Here is a 12,406-nt window from a genome sequence, read left to right on the forward strand (position 1 = left end):
CCCCATCTATTTGCCATGAAGTGATGGGACCAGATGCCATAATCTTAGTTTTCTGAATATTGAGCTTTAAGCCAACTTTTTAACTCTCCTCTTCCACTTTCATCAAGAGGCTCTTTAGTTCTTCACTTTCTGCCACGCCGCATGAGCGCAGCAGCTGAGATGGCACACAGGAAGGCCAGGGCAGTCCTCAAAGATAAGTCTGGACAGTCAATCCCAGAGCAGTGAGGGAAGAGCCAGTTCTTTTGGGTGAAACTCTCCCAAGCGTTCGGTATCCCTGGAGATGAGGAAGGAGCCTCAAGCTTCACTGAACACCTAGAGTGCTAATGGAATCCAAGGACTGGGTGAAATTCTCAAAAGAAGACCTCAGGCTACCCCCACATGGCAGTGAGCTATTTCAGACCTGCCCTGATCCCTTCAGTGTTGGAGACTCAGCAAAGCCCACCCACTCCACAGCAGACACAGGGCAACTGTGGGGAGTTTTGGGAAAGAGGATCTCCAGTGCAAATATGATAACCCTGACTAAGCCAGAAGCCCCCTGCCCTGAGGGACCACAAGAAACCTGGGTGTCAGGATAGCTGTGAGCACCTCATAGTGTCCCTGGCTCCAAGGGACTTGGGGACCCCTCCCAAGTAAATTTTACTCTGTTACAGGTGCTCCTTTTCTACTATTTTGATTGTTCCCAAAGTGACTATTCAGGCAATAGGATTCTGGTGGAAAAAACAGTGAGAACATCTTTGAGATTTACAATAGTCATATAAGAAGTCCCCAGCAGGGGTCTTCAACCCCTTCCCACATGTATTCTCCCCTCTCCCTCACCATACCTTTTCTCTCTGGACCAGTTTCTTGTAGACAGTGTCTGGGAAGGATCGCAGGGGACAGAACTTGCCGGTGCCTTCAGCACACATGAAGACGCCGTTCTCGTACACGACCCGGCCTCGGCTGATGGTGACCAGTGGGACGCCATGGCAACGCATGTTCTCGTACAGGTTGAAGTCTCCTCCCTGCACCTGGGTGCTGGCGGAGATGGTCCTGGTGGGAACGCAGTGGCAGGAGAGAACGCTATGAGAGGAGGTAAAGCTGTCACAGCTCAAAGGAAGGGAAGGTGCTCAGGGGAAGAGGCGATGACGCTCAGTGGAAAGGAAGGACTCCCAAAGGCTAGAATGAATTATGTCACCACAAAGTTATCTGTTGAAGTCCCAGTCCCCAGTACCTCAGAACGTGACTATATTCAGAGATAAGGCCTTTAAAGAACTAATTAAAGTAAAATGAGGTCATACAGGTGGGCCCTAATCCAATCAAATGGGTGTCTTTATAAGAGGAAATCGAGATGCCAGAAGTGCACACACAGAGGCAGTGCCATGTAGAGACACAGGGAAGAGATGACCTCTATAAACCAAGGGTCTCAGAATGAAATCAGCCCTGCTGACACCTTGATCTTGGACTTCTAGCCTCCAGGACTGTGAGAAAATGAATTTCTATTGTTCAAGCCTCCTCCTATTTTGTTATGGGAGCACCCTAGCTGACTAACATACTGGCCTACACTCTAAGGGTCTTTCTGCCAATAGCAATCACTAACAGCCACACCCACAAGAGCAACAGGGACCAGCCCCAGGCTGGATGCAGAATCTGACTTCTCAAGTGCCCTAATGGAGAAGCAGGACAGGGATTTGGGCAAGGGGCTGGGCGGTGGTGCACAGGGAGAACTTTTTCTGCAGTTCAACTTTTTACCTTCAAAATCCCAGCACATTTTTGTCTTGTTCACTGTTAGCTTGTGTGTCTAGAAAAGTGCTTGGCAAATGGTAGCACTTAACAGATATTGTTGAGTGACTGAATAAAGTTTAGTATTAGAAAACAATTCCCATCTCCCCTGGTCAAACCTCTGAGTAAACATGATGCCTTGTATCCTGCAGCTTGATAATTCCTGATGCATTTCATTTATTCACTCAAGTTGTATTCATAAATACTGTGGGTGTCAAGTGCTGTGCTCGAGAGAATGCACGCTCTCAACGAGGGAAGCAGAGGCTTGGTGGAAGAGTCTGGAACTGAGTGTCAGGACATCTGTCTGGTTCAGCCTCTTATTAGCTATGTGATTGGGGAGTCCCTCTACTCTCTGCTCTTAGTTTCTTCAGTGAGTGATACTCAATTGTGTCTGACTCTTTGTGATCCCATGGACTGTCGCCCACCAGGCTCCTCTGTTCATGGAATTCTCATGGCGAGAATACTAGAGTGGGTTGCCATTTCCTTTTCCAAGTTTTTTCAATAGTAAAATGGAAGTAAGAACTCCAGCCTTGAGTGCTTCTCAGGGCTGAGATAAGCACATGAGATCATTGATGTGATGCAGCTGTGAAAAACTGTAAAGCTGTGCACATGGAGCTTGCCCTGCGGCAAGTCTTCAGACCTTCTTGTTCACTGTTGCATCCCTAGTGCTTGGACCATGGCAAACCCTCAAGCATTTGTTGAACTGAACACATCTCAGGGACATCCTGCTCTATGCTAGAAGTAGGGCAAAGATGATGCTTTGGAGTTCTGTAACACAAGGTCCTTAAAAACCCCATCCCCCAGCCCTGGAGACAAGTAGCAGGCTTTACTTGGTGGCTTCGGGGTCCCACACCACCACATCGGCATCAGCTCCAGGGATGATGCGGCCCTTTCGGGGATACAGGTTGAGAATCTTGGCTGCGTTGGAACTGGTAACGGCCACAAAACGGTTCTCATCCATCTTTCCTCCAACCTGAAACATGGCCAAAGGCTCAGGTCAACCAAGGTCCTGTGTGTGTGCCTCACACCCCGTCACTGTTGTGAGCTTTTAGTTGGTCCGAATACTGGTGCTGGACAATGCCATGGGCATCATCTCGGATGAGACAATCTGCATGGCTCGGTTCCCATGTGCTCATTTCCTCCTCTCTCCTTTTTGTAACAGTGGTGGGTGGGCCCTTCTTCCAAATGGTGGCTTTCTTGGGGCAAATCTACCTCCTGTTTGTAAAACCAGGTCTACTCATGTGCTCACTATGGATAAATTGGGAGCTTTCCTAAATCCATGAAAGGACATATATTCTGTGCTGGAAAGGCATCTTATAGCCCCACCCATGAGTGCATCATGGACATTCTTCAAAAGGGATTCCTAGAACTTGTAGGTGGTCTAGGTGTTAAGAATCGCCTTCCAATGCACGGGACATGAGTTTAATCCTTGGTTGGAGAACTAAGATCCCACATGCTGCTGAGCAAATGAGACTGTCCACCCCAACTAAAGAGAAATCTGTGAGCCACAATGAAAGATCCCACGTGCTGCAACTAAGACTCAGCAAAGCCAAATAAATAAATTTAAAAAGGGATTCCTGAGCTGCCTCAGGGTCTTCCCTGAGCTGGTGGCTTAGCCTTGTGTATTTCAAATTTCTTCAGGCTCATCCCCTAAAACTGCATCTAATCTGTGATAGGTCAAGACCAAATTACTTATTTTTCAGGGGCAGAACAGGTGGTATTCAAATGAATTCCAGTCTCTGTCTTTACTATTGGACGAAAGATACCAAGATCCTTAAAGAAAGTTCACATCCCCTGGCCCAGAAATCCATTTCTAGGAATCTGTCCTCAGGAAACAATTAGAAATGCTGACATACACTCATGAACAAAGAAATTCTGTGCAGTGTTATTGCTAAATGCAAAAATTTGAAGCAGTTGAAAGTTCCAAACACCAGGGAAGCCGTAACTGAATATGGTGCTTCCATGGGAGGAAATCTTGTTTAGTTATTAACAAAGATGTTTTTAAAGAACTTTTACTGATATAGGAAGGCACTCAAAATACACTGTTATATGAAAAAAAAAGATAAACCCAGTAATTAAAATAATGTATGCTGCATGCATAGAGCTTAGGAAGAAATATACCAAAATATTAATAATTTCTCAGTATGGAATTATGTTTTTTTCTAGTACTTTTCTGTATTTTCCAAATTGTCATGCTAGGACTTCTTACTTTTCTGATCAGGAAAATAAAAAAGACCTTTTCTGTTTTGTTTTTGAGTGAAACAAGAGCAGTAGTTGACCCAGCCCTCCTAAAGTGTGAAAATTCTTCTGCGGCCCAGCGCCGGGTGGGGTCCTGGGAACGTACCACGCCTCTCTCCCAGATGACGCTCATGCGGTCCTGAACCCCGGTCACACCGTGGGGGATCTTAGTGAAGTCCTCCTTGCCCATAGCTTTCTGCTTCGTGGTGAAAGGCCGGTGATCTGACGCCACAATGTTCAAAGTATCACTGGGTAAAGAGAAGGACATGACTAGTAAGGGGAGGGGAGGCCAGGGTCCCAGAGGGTGAGGACAGGGAAAAAGCCTTTGCTTGGGAACCTGGCAAAGCTGGTTTCAGTCTCCACTCTGATACTTCAGAGCTGTATGACCTCTAATGAGTTAATCTGTGAGAACCTCAGTTTACACATCTGCAGAATGGGGATATGTGCTAACCATGGCACAGAATGCCAGGGTCATAGAAGACATCGAGAGTAGTCTTTGGGATGTTGACTTTAAGAGTTAAGAGAACGAACAGAGAAAAATTGAACTTAAAAGAGTTTAAAGTGAGAGGGTGGAGGTAGTTTTACTTCCCCAAAACATATACAAACTCCCTCTCATGTCCCTGCTCAACCCCCACCTGGCCCTGCTGGCAACAAGCACGTGCTTGGTAAAATACTCAAGTTCTATGTTAAGCTTTGTGGGAAGAGGATGGACAAGATAGAAGAGAAGCCTGGTTTGATGAGCCAGCAATGACATGGCAGTGGGTCATCGCCACTGCCATCCGTGACCATGGTCCTCAGATGGTTGCTGAGGCTGTGGTGGGTGAGGCATGCCGGGCTCTTGAGGGGCTCCTGGGCCAGCTCAGAACTTGGGGTGGAGACTTATGTCGGTGAGAGTTCACATGGTGGCAGACCCTCTGCCTGAGGAGACAGGCAGATGGCTGGCCCATGGCTGGCCCACGTTCAGAGATCTCTGTAGGCCTCAGAGGTGCGGGGAGGGATGCCTCCATTGCCCAGGCCAGGACAGCCTGAGGAGGAAACACCCTAAGAGGGCAGGGAGGGGCCTGGTGGGAGAGGGGACAGCACAGCAGGGGCCCTGGAGTCTAGTTTAACTTGGAGGAGTTACCAAGCCTTGTGTGTGCATGTGGGCCAACTGAGATGCGATCCTCAGAGGGGAATCTTTGCGCAGAAGGCATTATTTGGCTTGGTGAGGAGGCATATTCTTAAGGCTCTCAGACGTTCAGGGTCAGGCTGCACATGGGGCTGCCTCCACTAGGGGCCTGGCAGGGCTTTCCCCAAATGACTACTATTCTTGGCAAAATCCACAGGGACATGACTTAGCTCCTCCGTGGCAGGGCTGGCAGCTTCTGGTGCCAAAGATGCTGCTGTGGCCCCCCGAGAGACTGCAGGAGGGGGTCCTCCACTGAGCAGAGGGTTGTGTTCCCAGAGACCCCCCACCTCCCCCAGACCCAGAGAACCTGCCAGCGATGAACAGAATCTTCAGTTTTCACTCTTTCTCAGGCGTTCTCCAGACCCCTGGGTGGGGTTCAGATCAGAAAATGCTCATTAGAGTCAGGGGCTGAGGATCCATGGACCCCATGCTTTAACTGACAAGTCTAACTGAGCCCTCGCCTTTCTTAAAAGGCCCACACACGAGTAAGTGTTCGCTAGGCAGGAGTGAATGAGGGGGGCACATTCCAGAAGGGCTTTTGGGGACCCCCAGTGCTGCCAGGAATCTGGGAGATATGACACACCCATCCCTACTCTTTAAAACATCACTAACTTTTGTTAAGTACTTTAAAGATGTGCTGTCCTGTGCTTAGTTGCTCTGACTCTTTGAGTTGTATCCGACTCTTTGTGACCGGATGGACTGAAGCCCGCCAGGCTCCTCTGCCCATGGGGATTCTCCAGGCAAGAATACTGGAGTGGGTTGCCATGCCCTCCTCCAGGGGATCTTCCAACCCAGGGATCGAACCCAGGTCTCCCACATTGCAGGTAGATTCTTTACCATCTGAGCCACCAGGGAAACCCGCTTTAAAAATATGTAAGTTCAAATGAAAGAGTTTCTGGTCTCTTTAAGAAGTCAGATTTTAAATAAAGGACAAATCCTGACATCTACAGATTGTACTTTTTACCCTGATATACCCGAAGAGATCATATCCTAAAATAGATCATTATAAAGCAGCTCATATTTTCTTATAGAAATACATTAATTAGTGCGTGGGTTTTCTATCAAGTACTTTGCATAACACCAATTATCACTAAAATGTCATAAAAGCAAAATTACAGTAATCATGAATTCCTAAAAATGTTAAAAATATGCTCCAAATTCTATAAAATTATACAAGTTTACAATATGCACTGATTAAAAAAGAGATTCAAACTATTCTCATAAGTATTCACATGAAATTATAATTCTGTTTAAATGAATAGAATTTAGTTGAATAATTTAAATAAATTTGAAAAAATAAGCTAGAAATAAAAACTTGAAATTATTCAATTAATAATACTTTTCTTCTTCTGCTTGTTTAAAGTCGTGTGGGTTTGGGCACTGTAATTTGGGTGGGTTGGGGAATTCATTACCTTTTTGTTCTTTCCGTAAATTTGCTTGTGAGGTATTTCGAAAGAGTTCTTTGACCTTGGAAAGGAGCCAAAACTATTATCATGGGTTCTTGATACTGGTTTGTTTTTGTTGTGTTGATAATAGTGAAAAGGAAGCTGGTTTTTCCCCCAAACAAGCATTTTTAAAAGTAAGAGCTGATCTACCATTTCTCCCTTTACTCTCTCAAATTGGTTAAAACTCTCAGAGCTGCCACTGCTCAGAATCTTAGCAATTTATGGGACAGATTATAATTACTGCCACTGTGCCACAACATATCCTACCCCTCCAGGGGCCACTGTGGCCCCAGGACCCTACCACCTGCACTCCAGTCACATTTGGAAAACCCCATAGTGCTCTTTCAGAGAAGGCAATGGCACCCCACTCCAGTACTGTTGCCTGGAAAATCACATGGACAGAGGAGCCTGGTGGGCTGCAGCCCATGGGGTTGCGAAGAGTCAGACATGACTGAGCGACTTCACTTTCCCTTTTCACTTTCATGCATTGGAGAAGGAAATGGCAACCCACTCCAGTGTTCTTGCCTGGAGAATCCCAGAGACCGTGGAGCCTGGTGGGCTGCCATCTATGGGGTCGCACAGAGTCGGACACGACTGAAGTGACTTAGCAGCAGCACAGTGCTCTTTAGGTTGTTAAGAGAGCAAGATGTTGAGTGGAAATTTTCCAGCTGTTAGTCAACCAACCAAGACTGAAAACTAAGGACATGGATGAGATAAATGCCCCATTATCTAATGACAGCCACCTCCAACTGGGGCTGGTCACTTCCCTCAACACTCCCCACCATCATCCTAGCAGAAGTGTATCACCATCCCCACGTCTATAAAAGCAGAAAACAGGGAGGGCGACTGAGGTGTTTGGTAAAATGGAGGGTCCTGTGGTCTTGCCCTTCTTCCTGTTTTCATGAGTTGAATGGTACTTTCCCTCTCCCCCAACTAGTCTACCTCAGAGTCAAGAGGAGACATTTGAAGAAGTTCACCTATGGAGATCAGAGGTGACAGGAGCAGGCACCTGCTTGGAAGATGGGTGGGTGGGCCCGCCTGAGCCTCTGAATGAGGAGAGTCAGGTCATGGGGGTGGGGCAGCCTGTAATCCCATCAGAAGGAGCGGCAAAGCTGCTTGAGCTTCCTCTGGGCCCAGACTCTGCAAAAGGTGATGGGGCTTAAGCTGCAGGCCCAGGTTCTTGTTCACAGGGAAGCTGGGAAGGGGCAGGTTAGAGGAGGTAAAGATGGGGACTCCCCTGATGGTCCAGTGACTAAAACATTGCATTTCCACAGCAGGGGGCCTGGGTTCGATCCCTGGTCAGGATCCCAGGTCCCAGTAAAGATACCACATGCTGCAAGGAAGATCAAAGATCCCGAGTGCTGCAACTAAGACCCAGCAGAGCCAAAGAAATAATTTTTGTTTAAAAGGAGAAGTCAAGCTGGACTCCATCTCCTGTGTCAGAGGATGGCATGAGAGTGGCTCAAGAGAGCCCTTATCTGGGCACATACCCTGCACAAGGAGGGCCCCAGAAGCCAGTCAACTTTCTTCCAGAGAAGAAGCAGCATCAGTTAGTACAGGGGTACAGGCCGTGCTTGGGTGTGGACCAGTGTCCCCACCCCTTTAATCCTAATGCCCACCAAATTCCCCAAGCTGAGAGTTGGGAGGAGAGGAGACTGACTTTTAAACTGAACTGGACTTTAATAACCAAAAGGGAAGAAAAAGCAATGGGTTTTACCATTACCTAAACCCTGATGCTGGGAGGGATTGGGGGCAGGAGGAGAAGGGGACGACAGAGGATAAGATGGCTGGATGGCATCACTGACCTGATGGACTTGAGTTTGAGTGAACTCCGGGAGTTGGTGATGGACAGGGAGGCCTGGAGTGCTGCAGTTCATGGGGTCGCAAAGAGTCGGACACGACTGAGCGACTGAACTGAACTGAACTGAACTGAAGGGTTACTAGAGGCAAGAATTTGCAAGCCAGTACTGGAGAAGGAAATGACAACCCACTCCAGTACTCTTGCCTGGAAAATTCCATGGACTGAGAGGCTCCTCAGAGCCTGATAGGCCACAGTCCATGGTGTCGCAAAGAGTTGGACACGACCGAGCAACTTCACGTCACTCACTGGAACCAAACAAAATCTTTCCGTGTTTGTGTCCCACCAGAATCAGACTATCCATTGAAGCATATTATCTAGATTCAGATTGAATGGGAAAAGCGTTTTGGAAAAACAGGAACTGGAGAAAAGAAGGTCTGGAGGAAGAGGTTAAGAAGAAAGAGGGAGAAGGTGTGGAAGAAAAAGGAAAAGAGGAAAGAAAGGAGGGAGCAACACAGAGGGAGGGACACACAATGAGAGTAAATCACGTGGGAAACAATGAGAGGGGTAGGTGAAGGTAAAAAAGAAAAAGATCCACAAATATTCTCAGATAAGTCAGAGTCTACATCCTACAGCTCCCCAGTGGTCTTCAGTGTATGAGAGCAAGGTCCTTTGAAATTCTGAATAGCTACTGTTCACAGTTTTATATCGGAGAAGGCAATGGCACCCCTCTCCAGTACTCTTGCCTGGAAAATCCCATGGATGGAGGAGCCTGATAGGCTGCAGTCCAGGGGGTCGCTGGGAGTCGGACACGACTGAGCGACTTCCCTTTCACTTTTCACTTTCATGCATTGGAGAAGGAAATGGCAACCCACTCCAGTGTTCTTGCCTGGAGAATCCCAGGGACAGGGGAGCCTGGTGGGCCGCCGTCCATGGGGTCGCACAGAGTCGGACACAACTAAAGCAACTTAGCAGCCCAGTTTTATATACGCTCTTTACTTATCTCCTCAGAAGCTCTCACTCCCAATCAGGTAGTCATAGGAGCACCATGGCACAGCAGGAGCTTTGGAGAAGGCAACACAAGCAAAACTCTTCCTTTGGACACAAGGAAATCGAACTTAGGTCAGACTGGGGGCCTCTACGATATCACCTTAAAGGTCTACAAATGCCCAGCATGGCCCGAATTGTGACACAAGGCTGCATCGTGGTCCAGCTGAGGTGCCTTACTTGGCCAGCAGGCTCATGAGGTAGGTTGATGTGTTGGTGTCCAGTCTCAGGGGAGGCACCGTGACGTAGGCGGCTGCGTGGGACCAGTCCTGGTGGTAGTAGTGTAAGCCCGTGAGCGTGGCGTGTGCAGTGGTGGTCTCAGCCAGCACAACCTTCCCTGCAAGAAGAGGGGAGTCTGACCATCACCAGGAGGCCAGTGAACCTGGGGGAGCATTGGTCGGAGCCTCTCACTGGGCAGGGGAAGGAGCTGAAGTCAGAAAGGAAGGGACTAGCCTGAGCTCGGCTGGGCATTGGAGACCCCAGCTGCGGTCAAGGCCAGAGTGCTCCCGCGTCCCAGGAGACAGAGGCGGAAGGCTGGGTCCACAGCACAGGTGAGACCCTGGAGGAGGTCTAGCTAGAGGAGAGGTAGGAGGCGAGATGCGGAAGGCAGTGTGGCGGGAGGGCTGGAAGGCCCTAATTTATATCCCCAGGTTCGTGACTGTGATCTTTTATGCTTGTTATCAGGCCCCCACTGGCACCCCAAGCCAGGCTGGGAGTACAAGCATGGACAAAGCCTTCAGGCGTGGCCAGGTGCTCAGACACACAGGTGTCCTAGGGCTGGTACACTGGGTTCCTGAAGGGGATGTCCAGCTCCGACACTGTCATTTCTCCAAGGACTACATAGGCATTTCCCCCTGAAATGTCCGCTGTAACTCATCCAGGATTTTATGTTGGTTACCAAGGCAACCACTAGCAAAACCCAAGAGACCAAAAAAAAAAAACAAAACAAAACCAATTCATGAGTTGATTAAAAAACTTGAAAAATTTTTATCAATCTGAGGAGAGGTGACAGACACTTCTGTAAAGCTGTTATGCATACAAATGTGCAGAGGAAAACCCTTATTCTAAGGGGCCAACCCCAGGCCTGGGCAGGAAGACAGCAGGAAAGAGAAGGGCAGGGCAGTCTCAGGGCCTGGCCTCAGGAGCCAGAAGGGAAAGTGCATGAAGCTGCTGGGCACCCCTCGCACAAGGGCTAACTGCCCAGCCCACCCTACTAACTCACCTTGCATCTTAGCAGCTGCAATAACATCACCGGCTGAGATGCTGGACACGTTGACCAGATAGATGGGACAGTGAGTCTAAACACAGGAAACATGGTGGGAAGGAGAGAGCATCAACCCCATAACAAGCATCAAGATGACCAGACAGGATTAGTCCTGGCGCCAGCACTTCCCCCTGCATCGCTCTGCACCCTCCTTAGGCTGACAGTCTTCTGCACAGAATGCAGGCCTGGCAGCTGCAGGCTAGGGGAACCCCACAAAACAAGGAGGGGACAGGTGGTGCCTGGCACCAGAGCCCACAGTGGGAATATCTGGGTAAGATGTCAAGTGCTGAACCTCACATTTTCTACCAGCCAACACCAAGACTATTTACAACTTAAAATGAGGGATTTTTTCCTGTTCATGAATGTGAAGACCTAGGTACAGTTGTGTATTATGTCCCATATCTAAAATTATGATGCCTGCCATGTGAAGGCTGCTCTATCAGCAGATAGAATGTACTCTACCCCAGAGAAGAAATGTTACACAAGAGGTTCAGGGTTCAGTCTACATCAGACAGGACCAGTCTTGCAAATGGACACTGGATTATAACTCTGATTAACTTTTCCTCTACTGAACTGTGCAACCATGGTCCATGGTTTCACTTCTTTGGGAATATGTTTGAGCTAAAAAAAGGAGGAATTGCCCTTTTGTTGTTCAGATCTTTCCTTACTCTGGGGTAAGTTTCCATCAGGAAGTAATTGCTAGCATAATTATTGTTATAACAATAAAATGATGTCCTTGTCCAGCTTCTAGACTTATAAAGGGCTAATGGAAAACTTCCCAAATGTTATTCTAGTGCCTTCTTATCAAATTAGGAGGATAGAGAATTTAGGAACTGGCCTGACATTTGATGTGCTTGGTACAAGTTTCCTGACTAGTTCTGAGACCAACTGGACCTCTGACCTCTGTGTTCCCCTGGTGTCCCTAACACCACACCCTTCACCCTCTGCTCATGGCCTTCAAGGTAGCCCAGGTCTTTCCAGAGGAGAAGTTCTCAAGTGTTAGTGCCTATTAAAATCATTAGTGGGCTTGTTAAAACACAGATTGCTGGGCGTCACCCCCAGTTTCTGATTCAGTGGGTCTGGACAAGCCTGAGCATTTGTGTTTCTGAGTTCCTATTTCTAACAAACAATGTGGAAGCAGCTAGTCCAGAGACTGCACTTAGAAAACTAGTGTTTTAGAGAAGGTAGTTTGGATTATCTGAGCAAAGGGAACCCTCTAGTGACAGTTCAGGAGGGGAAATGACCTTGATACAGTGTTCTATTGTGTATAAAGTGCTTTTCCTTCCATGATTTGTTTGATGCTCACAACCATCCTGTAAGGAGTGGGTGATACCCTCACTCCAATTTTAGATAATGAAACAGTCTCTTGGAATGGTTGATTGACTGGCATGTGACCAGAAGCTTGTCTTTGATCAAGCTTGTCACGTCTCTTGCTTGCTCTCACCATGACACTGCATCAGTGCCCCCTTACCCTGAACTGTACCAAGAAAAAAATCACGAATGGCCCAGAGCTAGAGGTCTGAATTGTGATTCTCTAAGTAAAAATTTTTATTCCTCTAGAAGAAACAGATTCCAGTTGCCGTGAGGCTCTGTGGTCCCCACCTTGCCTCGCCTTCCTTGGGAGTTGTTTCCACTTGAGCAATGAACCAGATGTCAGTAAGCTCAGTGGGGTGGAACAGACAGCCAGT

At 47.9% G+C, this 12,406-nt stretch overlaps 1 protein-coding gene across 2 annotated transcripts in view; it reads right to left on the reverse strand.

Moving 5' to 3' along the window:
• DPYSL5 (dihydropyrimidinase like 5) overlaps window positions 1-12,406 on the reverse strand; it is an 89,353-nt gene that overhangs the window by 9,118 nt on the left and 67,829 nt on the right. For both annotated transcript variants that reach the window (XM_070798984.1, XM_070798985.1), the window contains 5 exons: window positions 10,677-10,752; window positions 9,635-9,791; window positions 4,103-4,244; window positions 2,589-2,731; window positions 822-1,029 (listed from right to left, as the gene is read on the reverse strand). In XM_070798984.1, the coding sequence (XP_070655085.1) occupies window positions 822-1,029; window positions 2,589-2,731; window positions 4,103-4,244; window positions 9,635-9,791; window positions 10,677-10,752 (726 nt within the window). The remainder of the gene's footprint in view (window positions 1-821; window positions 1,030-2,588; window positions 2,732-4,102; window positions 4,245-9,634; window positions 9,792-10,676; window positions 10,753-12,406) is intronic.

The sequence above is a fragment of the Bos indicus genome, chromosome 11 (genome assembly GCF_029378745.1).
Source record: "Bos indicus isolate NIAB-ARS_2022 breed Sahiwal x Tharparkar chromosome 11, NIAB-ARS_B.indTharparkar_mat_pri_1.0, whole genome shotgun sequence".
NCBI classification, from domain to species: Eukaryota; Metazoa; Chordata; class Mammalia; order Artiodactyla; family Bovidae; genus Bos; species Bos indicus.